Source organism: Limulus polyphemus, unplaced genomic scaffold (assembly GCF_000517525.1).
Source record: "Limulus polyphemus unplaced genomic scaffold, Limulus_polyphemus-2.1.2 Scaffold2233, whole genome shotgun sequence".
Taxonomy (NCBI): domain Eukaryota; kingdom Metazoa; phylum Arthropoda; class Merostomata; order Xiphosura; family Limulidae; genus Limulus; species Limulus polyphemus.
In genome coordinates this window covers 107,578-121,301 of record NW_013667843.1, presented here as the reverse complement: position 1 = coordinate 121,301, position 13,724 = coordinate 107,578, and the positions used below count along the sequence as shown (strand labels likewise).

At 32.8% G+C, this 13,724-nt stretch overlaps 1 protein-coding gene across 2 annotated transcripts in view; it reads left to right on the top strand.

Moving 5' to 3' along the window:
- The first annotated feature begins 1,942 nt into the window (after positions 1–1,942).
- Positions 1,943–13,724, top strand: part of LOC106466351 (transmembrane protein 53-like) — a 28,984-nt gene continuing 17,202 nt past the window's right edge. The window contains exon 1 of one of the 2 annotated variants that reach the window (XM_022394345.1): positions 1,943–2,027. In XM_022394345.1, the coding sequence (XP_022250053.1) occupies positions 1,999–2,027 (29 nt within the window). In that variant the 5' untranslated portion in view covers positions 1,943–1,998. Of the gene's footprint in view, positions 2,028–2,104; positions 2,218–13,724 lie in introns of those variants that run through there. The other variant, XM_022394346.1, reaches the window with a different exon arrangement.

Here is a 13,724-nt window from a genome sequence, read left to right as displayed (position 1 = left end):
AGGTACACTGCCTTCTGCCACTCTGTCCATCCATTCATTTCTGCCAGGAGCTCAGATTGTGCTCTAAATGCTTTCCATTGTGCCTTACCATTCGAATTCCTGTGGCTTTCTTCGTACTAGATCACCCCTAAATCGTCCTTTAATGTATTTAATTTACTTTGAAATTTACTAATCTTTTCCAGTTGTACTTCTTATTTTTTTTCTTGTTCCAGTTGCCACTGGTGCAGTCTCTCTTCTTGTTCATTTTCTTTCTCCTCCAACTACTGCTGTAGTATCTCTTCTTGTTTATTTTCTTTCTCCTCCAACCACTGCTGTAGCCTCTCTACTTGTTTCTTTTCTTTCTCCTCCAGCCACTGCTGTAGTCTCTCTTCTTGTTTATTTTCTTGCTCCTCCAGCCACTGCTGTAGTCTCTCTTTTTGTTTATTTTCTTGTTTTTCTTGTTTCTTTTCTTTTTCCTTCAACAACTGCTGTAATCTCTCTTCTTGTGTCTTCTCTCGTTCTTCTTGTTTCTTTTGTTTTCCTCCAACAACTGCTGTAATCTGTCTTGTTTATTTTGCTGTTCGAGCTGTCACTGTTGTAGGTTTTCTTGCCACTGCTATTGTCTCTCTTCTTGTTTATTTTCTTGTTCTTCTTGTTTCTTTTGCTGTTCTTGTATTGCTGTTATCAAATCTGCTAAGCTGTAGTTTGATTTGCCACTTCTCGTTTCCATCTTCTTTTTTTTTTTCATCCCACTCTCTGACACTAATTTGTTGGTATGTGCTTGTTTGATACTTTCCGGTACAAATTAGTTCAGAGGAACTTCAGCGATACAAGTCCTTTCTTGATTAAACCACTTTATTCTTTCTCGATACAAACTTTTAGTACACAGTAATTCCACAGTCAGTACGTTTCTTTAAACTTAACAATTTTTATAATACACGTTATAAATCACAGCGACTCACGATCTCGATAACTTCGCTCAGACGAGTATAAAACATACACTTTATTATTCTCCGTTGTCTTTTTCTGCTAGGCTTATGCACTAAAATGAGGGCGTCTCGAACAAATTCGGTCTTCCCCAATAAGTCGAGAAACTTCACGCACGCTACCAGTGTCACGTGACGTCCGCTTTCGTAACAATAGTTTTAAAATCCCTTGTAACCCTCTTTTTATGGTATTCGCAGAATAAATAAAAATTTATAATTTGGGATTGTAATTTATGCCACTCTATAATTTCTTGTATGGGTTGCGCGTCACACGATTATATCAAGTATGAATTAATGTTTCGAAATTATAATCCTGCTTTAAATGATAATTTTAAAGTCCAATATATCTTGGTGGTTAAGGTCGTTGCAGTGAAATTTTATAACCACTGTAACTATGGGGTTGCAATGTTTGTTTGTTTGTAGTTAAGTATAAAGCTACACAATGGACTATCTGTGCTCTTCCCACCGCGGGTATCGAATCGCGGTTGCTTACGTTGTAAGTCCGCAGACATGCCGCTGTGCCACTGGGAGGGAGCGGGTTACAATGAAGTAGTTCATTTTTTACATATTGGAAGGTGTTTTTCTCGAATTTTGTTTCTTGCTTTTAGTGAAAAGTTTCAAGCCAGATATGGGTCTTATTTTCTGTGTTTGATGTACATTGTAATATTCACTACTTTCCTTGAATATTTTCTATCTTATTCAATGTTAACTTACTATTTAGTTTGTTTTTAAGGCTTTTTGCTGCTTTCTTTGATAATATTTTACAATTTATTTATGTCAAGTGTAGGATACCTACATTACAGAATATTCATTACTTTTATCATATTTATGTTGTATGAAGTATATTGAAAAATAGATTAATTTGTGTTAAATATTCTATGGAAAACAGTATTAACCATTGTATTTTAGGTTTTTCTTTTGAAAATTTGAGAACAAATAATTTGACTCCTGTGGTTCTTCATTCCTCTTTTAAACGTATTTCATGTCATTCCTTGAGTTACGAATGAAAATGTTATTTCAGCAGCTCTGACTGATGATAGTGAGAGTTTGTTTGAGTTGTCGGTAAGCTATCAATGATATTTTTTTCTTGAATGTTATTTACTATAAATAAGTATTTAGAAGACGTAGAAAGCCAAGAAAATTCAAAGTTAACATCAACTTTTTCTCGCACATTTGAACTTGAAGCAAAATTACAAATACCGCGAATATTTTCAAGAATTGAGTTGAAAGATAGGATATAGTAAATCATATAGTTAGTGTAGAGTTTTCTAATATATTTGGATCTACGATTGTTATCGCGCTTACTGAGTTACATTTTACGTTAGTTAACAACTCCATTTGTAACTTAGGCTTACAATAACTTACAGCTATGTACAAGTGTCCAACCTTGTAGAAACGTTAACCTAAACTTTAGGTTAAAGTAGGAAATAAACTGATACTAATAGTTTACTTGACTGAACTTTTAATTATTTTCATCAGATAATTTAAAATAATCCGAAAACACAACAACGTTGCGACATTATCCACTTGGCTTAGTTACTAATATTCTTTGAAATTAAATATGACATTTTTTTTTTATTACTCTACTAAAGTTAATAATTAATATAACGCGGAAAATTTAAAACTTATTTAAGCATTGACCATTATTTCATTTAAAAAAAGGAAGGCACTCATTTTGTGAAAAGGTTTAACTTCTTTCTTATTGAAATTTGTTTTCTAAAACTTTTGTCAACATATTTTAAAGGTATATTACCAGCTCATGACATTGAAATTTGAATTATTTTGTGATCAAACACTTTCTCAAACAAGGGGTGGACAATAATGACTAACTAAGATTCTTAAAGAAGAAAAATGTAAATTGTTAGAAAGATATAGTATTATTATTTTAATTTTAGTATAATAGATTTTTTGGGAGCCCTTGGGTGCTTATGCCCTGTACTGTAGGTCATATATTAAATCCAGCTCTACATGTACTTCAGCTGGCTCATCATCTTTTAGTTTTATCAAATATAACATTATTTGCTGTTAAGATATGTTTTTATTCTGTTATTATTAATTATGTTAGCCTCATGTTTTAAAGTTATGTTATTGTGGTAATATATTTTCTGTAAGAATATTGTTAAGTTCCTTTAAAAGTGACATTTCACAGCTATTTACCTTGTGGAACTTGATTATATATGCAATCTTTGCAAAAATATATAAAAACTACCTTATACATCACTGTCGTCAGACATTTTCTTAGGTTTCTCATAAATTTTAGGAGCTTCAAACATAAGGAGGAAGTGTATTAACTCAAAAATAACTGTAAATGGGATTGCACATCCATTATAAGGTTTGGTAAGAATATTTGATTCAGAATTCCTGTTATAATTATGACTACACCCTGCAATTTTAGGTAAAGCAAAATTCCTCAATAAAGAAGCTACCAGTAATAAATAAGTGCTTTTTTAATTTATTGACATTAATTGTTACTACTACAAATTTTTAGAGTAAAAATTCTTAAACTTTCTTGTAAGTTTAAGATAACTTTGCTTTGTAGAAATATGTCACTGAAAGTAAGATAGAGAATGAAAACTTTCATGATAGTATACTTAATATATAATATACTTAATACTTTTATCTAATCTTACTCAATTTAGAAAATTTTATGAACCCAGCTTATGTTACAATAAAAATAAATACCATTTGTTATTTGTAGTGCCATTTTCCACATTTGCCTAACAGTTTTCATTATTGCCTGCTACTTTGTTTTATAACCAGGAATATCATTAAATTTATTATCTTTGAAGTATTTGTAGCAGAGGAAATAAATAATTCTTAGTTGATTATGATATCCCAGTATAGTAAAGAATGGGTATGTACACTATTTTTAACTAAGGCTGTAATGATTATTAAGATATTTGATAGTGGTATATGTAATCCATTAGCATCACTTGGGGACAAGCCATAAAGTTTCTGGCCAAGCCAAAAAAAATTGTTTGACTATAATTTTTAAGTAGTTTCTTAGATTGTGAGATATAGATAAATATATACACCCCTGTTTTAAAGAAGAGATGTTCTGGTCTAATTGTTATATTACAAAGAGAGAAAGTGTTATATAATGTACAATAAACAAATTTTATTTGTTTGAAGGACCTGAATAGATTACTCAAGCTTTGTGTACGTGTTTGTAAATTGGAATAAGATTCATCTCTTATAATATTTGAATGTAATATTCATTACATAAACCTATAATTAACTTGTGTATTGTAATAAACATCTTATTGTTTTAGCTTGCATGAAAATCATATAGGCAGAGGCCTAAACATTAATTTAATGTTTAACCTTGTACTTTTGCTGCTATATTATTCTTGAATGATTTTAAAGTGGAACTTTCTAGGTTGGTCTACTATAACCCTGAAAGTGGTTGATGTATTACATATGCTCTTTTAACTATCATGTTAGGGATGAGGAAAGTCTCCTGCAGCAACATTGTGTGGTATTTAGTAGCAGAAAGATCAGTCTAAGTTTTTAAGTTTATTATTTATCAAATTACACTTAAGTTCTGGATAAGCTGTGGTAGTTATAATGTTTTTATATTGGAGAATAAATGATATTCTCAGCTTTAGAAAATTAAGTAAGAAGATGATGTATTGATGCAGTGTTCTTTCAATTCTTTGTCCCATGACCCAATGTAAGTAAACCATGTACCCCCTCAACCCTGCCCCGTCCCAAAAAAAAAAGAGCAAAAAAGTTGTCTGACAAGAATAATATTAATAGGTATACTAATTTCAACCCTTTAACTTCATGTAAGCATTAGACATAGATATTACTTAAAAGAAATTTACTACAGTAAATACACAGCAAAGAAATCAGTTTGAATTTTACTTACTCAATGTGACAGGTGTGCTTGCCTGTTGCTCACTGTTTTGTCCCAATCTGGGATAAAAGTGCCACGTACATATCAACTGTATTGTTGAGTCAGTTTCTCTCTTTTGTTTTTAACCTTGCCAGAGTAGAAAATCCAATTTCACACATGTAAGTTGTTGTAAAAGGCAGCACCAGCAAAACACTCATTATAGTTTAAAGTGGTTATTCCTTGGAAACAATGATCCAAAAGAATGACAAATTTGATTATTTGTGCTTCATTTTCAGTGTACTGTTGCAGGTGAAATTCAGCAGCTTGTTTTCTTGTTCAGGTGTCAAGTTAAGCCCTACAATAGATTCAGGGTTTTCAAAAGCAAAAAGATCTTACATCCAATGCTTTTCTTTCAAAACTTCACACTTCTCTACTGGAAAATAGTGCCTAAAATTGTCAAAGGAGAGAGATGTAATTCTATGGTACATTTTATTTTGTTCAACTTTTCTTCATTGACACTGTTCCCTTCAATGTGTTGCAACAGTGTTGGGAATGTGTAGTATCTCAGGTGATCACCACAGACACTGGTGTGCCACAATAGTAATGATTTTTGAAATAGTTGGATCTGTTCACAGTGTCGAAACAAGTCATTGTCTCTTCCTTGTAGCCTCAAATTAAATTCATTCAGAAGTGAAAATATGTCAGTTGAATATGACAACTTCATTATCCAATTGTTATTTCAAAACATATCTGCCAAATCAGACTATTTTTCAAGTAGAAAAAGATGAATCTCTTCCCTTAGGTTGTGCACCCTTGTAAGGACCCTGCCCCTTGACAACCAACGGACTTCAGTGTGATAGAGTAATTGAGAATAATTGGATCCCATTTCTAAACACAACACTTCAGAAAGCCAACTGTTAAGTGAGCTTCCCTTAATCACATTAACCAGTTTCACCACTTCGTTCAGAACTGCCATGAGATTATTAGGAATACCCTTGGCAGCCAAGGCTTCATGGTAAATAAAACAGTGATTCCAAGTAGCATTATTACCAGTTGCCTCAGATATTTTTCTCACAATTCCACTATTTCTATCAGTCATATTTGCTGCACCATCACTTGCAATTCTTTTGCAGTTAGCCCAGTCCAATTTATATTTTCCAACTACACAGTAGTAGTGATTTATCATTCAGAGTGGTTAACTTATTAATAACTTGTGCCAATAAATTTAATTCATGCATCATCCTTTGGAAATATTCAAAGGGCTTATCAACAAGTTCTGCATATTTTGTTTCTAAGTGTCTTTTTAATTTTGGCAGTTTTAAGCTCTCATTAGCAAGAACTTCACTAATAAAAACTAATAAAAAATATTCATCACAGTGTACTTTACCCAACACTTAATTTTTATTACTTTAACATGAAATAGTTTTTTTGTTATAAGCCTTGTGACCCATTGAATAAGATCTTGCAACCCATTACTGGATCACAACACGTACTTTGAAGAACGCTATACTAATGAACAAACAAAGGTGAAATGTACAGCAACTAGCTAGTTCAGCATGACACTTGTAGTGAAAGTCCTGGAGGTGAAAATTTTGTTAGTCAAGAAGACTGCCTAAATTATCTATAAAAGAATAGCAAATTAATGTTTTATTTCATAACATTTGATGAAACATACATTAAAAACTTAATTAATCTTTTGCATTAACTTGATTCACAGTTAACAGTTATACAGAGACTTGTGTATATTACATGTCTATCAGCCTGTCTTCTGTTGTTTGTAATATTTTCTAGCTCATGTATTTATTTCATAGTAGTCAATCAGGGCTCATTAACTGGAAGCTCAAGAATACAGAGCATGCTTTCTCCCCAATCTCTGACTGAGTTTGTTATGAAAAAAAAAGTGATGAGACACAAATATACAAAAATATTTCTTCAAAATACAATACAATATAAAAAAAAGAATGTGTCTTATGGATATGTATCGAACTGATAAGAGTAGTGAAGACTATGAAAAAGCTCTTACCAACTTTTACAAACTCTCACCTATAACATGATAAGCTACATAGCTAAGTTTATATTAAGTGAAAGTAACATCTGAGCCTTAACTGGTTAAACAGAACCTACTTTCCTTGGAAGTCAAGTTCGGTAGTAAAATCTGAAGTCATGTTAAGCCTCTGACTGTATATACATTAATGCAAAAACAAAAGTTAAACCAAAATCAACTAAACTTCAAAAATCTTTTAAAGCTTAAGCTGGAGTCCAAAAGCTAAATGGAAAAGTGTGCTATAAAACCTCCGTGTTAAATCTTCCTCTCCTGGGGCAAGCCTGGCTTTATATACAAAGCCAGAATTGTACATAGCTTCATGTTCAGTGAATGACTTATGTGGTTATAACATAATGTGTGCAAAGGATATGCCAGCCCCTAGCTTTATTTGATATGCCAACAAGAAAAAACTCTCTCTCACAATGTTACAAGTTACATTTCTCACAGGTGAATACACATGCCATATGCACTAGCGAAAGGGAAAGTTGAGAAATTTGAGCACTTTCATGTATCCAAATTGAGAATGGTAAAAAAAAAGAACAGTAATTTAAAACATTTTACTTATCAACCAAGAGAGGAGCTAGCACATTGTACATTCATGTACCACATGTTTACTCTTTCTATCCAGGCTGATCTGTCCAACCCTAATTCAAAAACTACCAAAAAAAATTCAAACTAACTGTATGTCACTCATGAATTTGAAATAACTCACCTTTGGTCTACGACACTCAAATGTATACAAGCAAAGACAACACTACAATACAAGGCACTAAAAGAAAATTAATAAAGCTCACTTCCTCCCCTTAGTTTTAAAGGGTATAGTTTAACAAGATATGTTTCACTATATACAACAAAACAAGGAGCTAAAAATACATGAAAATATCCTTTACCAAAGATAAATGCATAAAAAAATACCCTTTAACAAAGAAATTTTATTCCCTTTTAAAGGGGAAACTAACAACAATGCCTTTATTCTGAAAACATACAAAAAAAAAAAAGAAAGAAAACAGAAAATTTTGAATAGAAATCACACTTCACAAAAATTAAGCACAACCCATACAGAAAAACATTTATCTTTAATAAGAGAATAACTAACACATTATACACAGAAGGTTGAAAAACTCAAACCATTAAACCCAACTTAACCTATGTACTCTATAGAAATAAATTAATACTTTACATTAGAATACAAATATATTTATGATGCAAAGAAAGTATTGCATCTTAAACATATTGAATACATATACGTATATATGCTGTCTAGTATGAAAGAATACTTTTTACGCTAAGCATGATGAGAGTAAATATACATACACTGTACAAAGGAAAACTGTAGTTACAAACATAGATACCCTATACAAAAATGAATTAAACAAATGTAAAGGTTTATCCACATCTTAAGATGGGAGAAGAATCCTGACAGCAAATCCTCCAATGTAACTGTGGATTTTCAATGAGCTGTGAAGGTTTGACAGATAATCTCTCTGGCTTTTGAAAGAACCTTCTGAGTTCATGCCAGATCCTTCTCCTTCAATTGTGTTGGTGACTCTCTGTACTTCAGTAGTTTTCCTTACAGTTATACAACACCAATGCTTCTGTCCATCTGGCTGCCTGTTCTTGAAAGTGGTTTCTTAACACTGTTATCTGCTGAAGCAAAAGCTGCTGTTTTATCTTTGTCAGGACTTCAAAAGGAGAGCTACTTTCTCCATCTCTGCTTCTGGGAGAACTACTGTCAGTGAGCTACCTTTTTACAGCAGCAAATTGACCAACAAAATTTTAACACATAATGAGAATTATTTTATGCAGAGAACATACTACATGTTTCAACAGAACATTGGTTTGCCTTTTTTAAGTATGATATACAGCTAAGTGTACAGGGCTTGTATACAAAATTAAAATATACAAGTACAAAATATGCAGGGTTTATAATGCACAAGAATGTTTTCACATGACATCTGGAATTTACAATAGATTTATGACTTAAATATAAGGTCAGAGCTGGTAAAGTGCATGAACAAACTGTAGGTGAAATAAACTGAGTTTTGCTGATGTCACTGTGTTGTGAAAAATCATCTGCTTTAATAGTTTCTGTTGTTTTTAAACAGTATCTTTTCTATTTTGGGGTTGGTGTGGGAGATAGGACAGACCAACGTTCTATTTAAATGTACTTTGGTCTCTACATAATATAATTTTCATTATGATTATAAATCATTGTCGGTTCCTTGACTATTGTATTAGCATAATATGCTTTGTACCTTTGATGTGAAGCACCAAAATAAACATATGGTCAAGCTCCATGTCTACAAGCTTACATGTGCTCACATTTAACCTGCCAATTGATTGCAGTAAATGCAGACATCCATGGGTCATGCACTTGATCTAAACCTCATTGGTGTGATGATAGTCTATATCTAGCCTGTAACCCTGCTGCATTCCCTCCACTACCTTCTAATTGTTATACCAACACAGCCAGTATGTAGTAGGAAAGAAATGGAGGCAAGAACACCCACACTAATTACCTGTATAGATTGAACACTGCTAGGGTGCTGACCTGATTCCTTTGACTGAGGAAATTCATTAGCATCTACATTTACATGCAACTTTTATCAGCTACATGATAAGCATAATGGAGAGTAACTATACCTCACAAGAAGCTGTTACATTTCACATCCAGTTCAAGCACAGTCTGCATTTTTATGCATTTTAACTGGTGTTGTATTGAGAAATGTTAAAAATATGTTCAGAAAACTATGTTTATTGGAGGAACTTCCTGATGACCTCCAATCCTTGCATTATACAAGGTCTGGAGAATTTGTTCCTACAGAGTTGATGCCACTACCTGCAGAACAGATTGATTCCCACCCTAGGTTTGCAGTAATACTGAGAGTACCAGGTTGCCGGTACTGCCAGTACCAGTACTCGATCATTCCTAATCATGTGACTTGAGCAATTAGAAATTCAACTACTCTTCCCAATGTGTTCTTGTAGGAAAATTGTTTTTTCATCAAACCAAATTATCAATTATCTATAAGCCCATATGGTATGATGACTGTAGCAATGAATAAGTTGAAATTTAGACTTTCTATTGGTTATAAATTTAATGGGAGTTGGCCTCAGAAAAATCTATTAGCAAATTGTAAATTAGAGCTTGTCAGGGGGTAGGTGTGGAAAGTGGTTTCTCAATTTTCATTTATTTCTCTTTAGCCCTATAAGATTGAAGAATATAAAAATATAGCTTCAGAGTATCGATAACAAGATTATAGAGAATATTTTACATTACATTTCGTAGTTTTCTAGGGGGGTGGACAAAAAAATCCAGAAGAGGAGATGGCTCAAGAACAAATATCTAAATTCTCATACTAGTGGAATTTGAGGTTGTTTTTAAATATTTCCTTACAAAATTAAGAACTTAAAACTTATATAATATTAAAATTTGATTTATTATCTATGGTTTTATGTCAAGTTTATTCATGATAATTAAGTAGTGTAATTAAATTTTGAATGTAACCCACTAAAACGTCATGACGTGCAGTTTGACCTGCCTGCATGCTAAGGGTTAATTATGCATGCACTTACCTAATGTGCAGTCAGTCATATAGGCACATTCACATTCTCTTCCAGAGTATGGAAGTCATCAGTTTCCCATATTTCATGCTATTAGCAGTTTTTACATTGAGATTCGCTTATCGACTGACATATGAACTCAAAATTACCACATCAAACATTTATAATTCTGTGAAAAGTGAAGCTGAAATACCAGAGGAGGCATTCAGTCTGAAGATGGGACATTTGATTACAGATATTATTCTCAACATATGATATACTATAAACCAGTACCGATACTGGACACCGAGTATTGCTGGTACTGACTGCAAACCCTGTTCCTACTTTTTGTTAGTTGATAAAATTGATGCACAGACTACATGTTCTCAGTTCATCAACCTATGCTGGACACATATTCTCTAACTACATGGCAAGTACCGTGCTAGTTCTAGATCTCGATTGCTCTTGCTGGAGCTTTTGAGGGATGAGTTTTGGTATCCATTCACCAGTGAAATAACCTGTCATGTGGCACTGCATTATGACAGTTGAAATGACTTTTTCTCAACTTGGTGTTCTGGATCAAGACATTCAATGAACAGAAATAGTTTGTCCATACCACAGGATAGTCTAGCTGCATTTCCATGTTGCATTCCCAGACCTTATAACCACTTCATACTCCTGCAACTAACCTTCTCTAACTAAGCTTTCTCTGACTCTGCTGTAGTTGGTATTGATATCAAACAGGAACTCACAATCATGCTGTAAACACGCCAGAAGGGGCAATTCCACTAAAGTTCACTTCAAGAAATGTACTGTGTGCTCAGACTCCTCTGTCCACCTGAAATGTGCATCAGCTATAGTAGATCAGTAATCTGTGTGACAGTCTTAGAAAAATTGGCCATGAAACACTGATAAGATAAACCCAAGGGAATTATTCTTCTTATCATGGATTGGGGTTAGTCTCGAGCCACTGTGATCTTCACAAGGTCTGTTCAGACACTTCTGCTCCTGATATGACTAAGGAATTCTATTGATGTGCACATGGGTATACCTTTCCCAGATTTCAATCTTAATCCTGTGGTTCTTATCCAGTGTAAAACCATGGAACAGGTTAATAATAGCACCCTCAAATGTATGGTAAAGTATGTAGATGTCCACATATACCAGGCACCTTTACCAACGAGCCTTTTAAGTGTAAGCTTCTTTAATTTTCAGAAAGTAGTAGAAGCATTATATAGGCTAATTAGCAAAACCTGTAACTTAAGAAAACCATCCTGTTTGCTGAAAGCAGTTTTGGCTCTTCTCTCATCATCCAGTTCGACTTGGCAATATCCAGAGACTAGGTCTAGAGTGCAAAATTTAAAACTTGTTCAATGTCTTTGTAAAGCATTTTTTATCAGACTTTCAAAAACTTTTTTTGCCATTGGCCATCTAATAGGTCTAAAATTATTGGGACAGTTTTTATCACCTCCCGTGAAAATAGGGAGACCTTTAGTCAACTTCCCTTATTCTGGCACCTACTTATTCATCAAGATCTTATAAAAAATAATAATAATAATAATAATGATAGCAATCCTTCAGTGTGATTGTTTGTTTATTTGTTACTTGATAAGCACAAATCTACACAGTGGGCTGTCTATGCTCTATCCTTCTTCAAAACACTTGAGGAAATATTATCTGGCCCAAGAACTTTATCATTCTTTAAACTTGCCAATTTTTTCTTAACAAGCTTAGAATTAATGTGATCATCTTGCTTAATTTTGTTTCCATCTAGCAACTGTTCAAGGTGAAGAATATTGCTTAAATCTTCTTTAGTAGAAATTGAAGAAAAAGTAAATTTAATGACCCAGCTATCCCATAAATATCAGACATTAACCTTCCTGTATCATACCTCAAAGGCTTACACTTAATGCATTTGAAGAAATGTTTACTATTTATTTGTATATTTTCAACCAGCCAACCTTAATTTTCTATAGTCTCCAAGTCTCCCATCATTGCAGTCAATTGAAACTTTTTGTATTTATAATGATTTTCTTTAATTTCATCCTCTATATTGTTTGTGAGCAAACTTGGTTTTTTACTTGCAGCCACCCTCTTTTGTCTTTAAGAAACATGCCTATCTTGAATATTTAAGAATTTATTTTTAAAATATTTCCACATTTGATCAGTATCTCTAATTCAGTTGCCCAGTTTGCAACAGATAATTCTTGTCTCATCTCTTCAAAGTTTACTTTTTTGGAACCAAAATCTCATTATTGCTTATCTCCATATGCTACAAACAACAAATCTGATTGAGCAATGATCACTTACACCTGAATTTATACTAATCTCTACCTTATCAACTATTTCTTTATTAGTACTTAACAGTAAATCTAAAATAATATTGCTCCTAGTAGTTTCCCATCCTGAGCAATTTCTAAAAACCTGTCTTCCTCATGATTTGACTCTAATATTTCCTAATCTGTATGACTGAAATTAAAATCTCCCATAATTAATAATCAGTAATAGTTGAATTTTTTATCCAGTTGTAGAGCTTATCATTAATTTCATCAGTTTCATCTGGTGGTCTGTAACAAATTCCAAGTAAAAGTCTTCTCCCCCTTGTAATCACTAACAGAAACCCAAATAGATTCAATCTCATTGATATTAGCTTTGATATCCTCAACTTAAAGAGGCAGTAACTCACATTTTAAATATAAAGTCACTTTTCCCCTTTATTTCCATGCTCTCTCCCTATCAAATAACTTGTAACACTGTATTTCAAAGAAATTCCTTTTATGAAGATTTCTACAGATCAGATTCTTAGAAAATTGACACACTTATCCTTTTTTCAATACACTAAGAGTGAATAATTAAAGTAGGCTTTTAAATAGGAACAACTTATTTTGCATAGTTTACCTGCACTTTGTTCCTGGTTTCTTTACATGCGTCTCACCAAATTCATCCCAGCCTACATGATTGTTGATCTTAAGAAATTGTTATTGTTACTTACAAAAGGGAAAAGAATCATTACATTACAGTAATTTTACTCGCCTAATAAGAAGTTTGTGTTACAAAAATCTTATTCTGTAACTAATTGTATACATTTCACTTAGCCAACAACTTTTGTATGCATTCAACCCTGAAGAAGTCAATATTGCAAACAACAATTAAGAAATAATTTGCAACATTTATTTTTTCAAAGTGAATTTAGCTAATTCCACTGACATACTGACATTGTTTCTCATAGACTTCTCCTTCATTATTTTCTTAAGCATGAAAATAATACGTGTTGCTCAAGGATGCTGAATTTGTTTTTCTTGTATTCAGGTATACTGATATCCAACATGCAGTC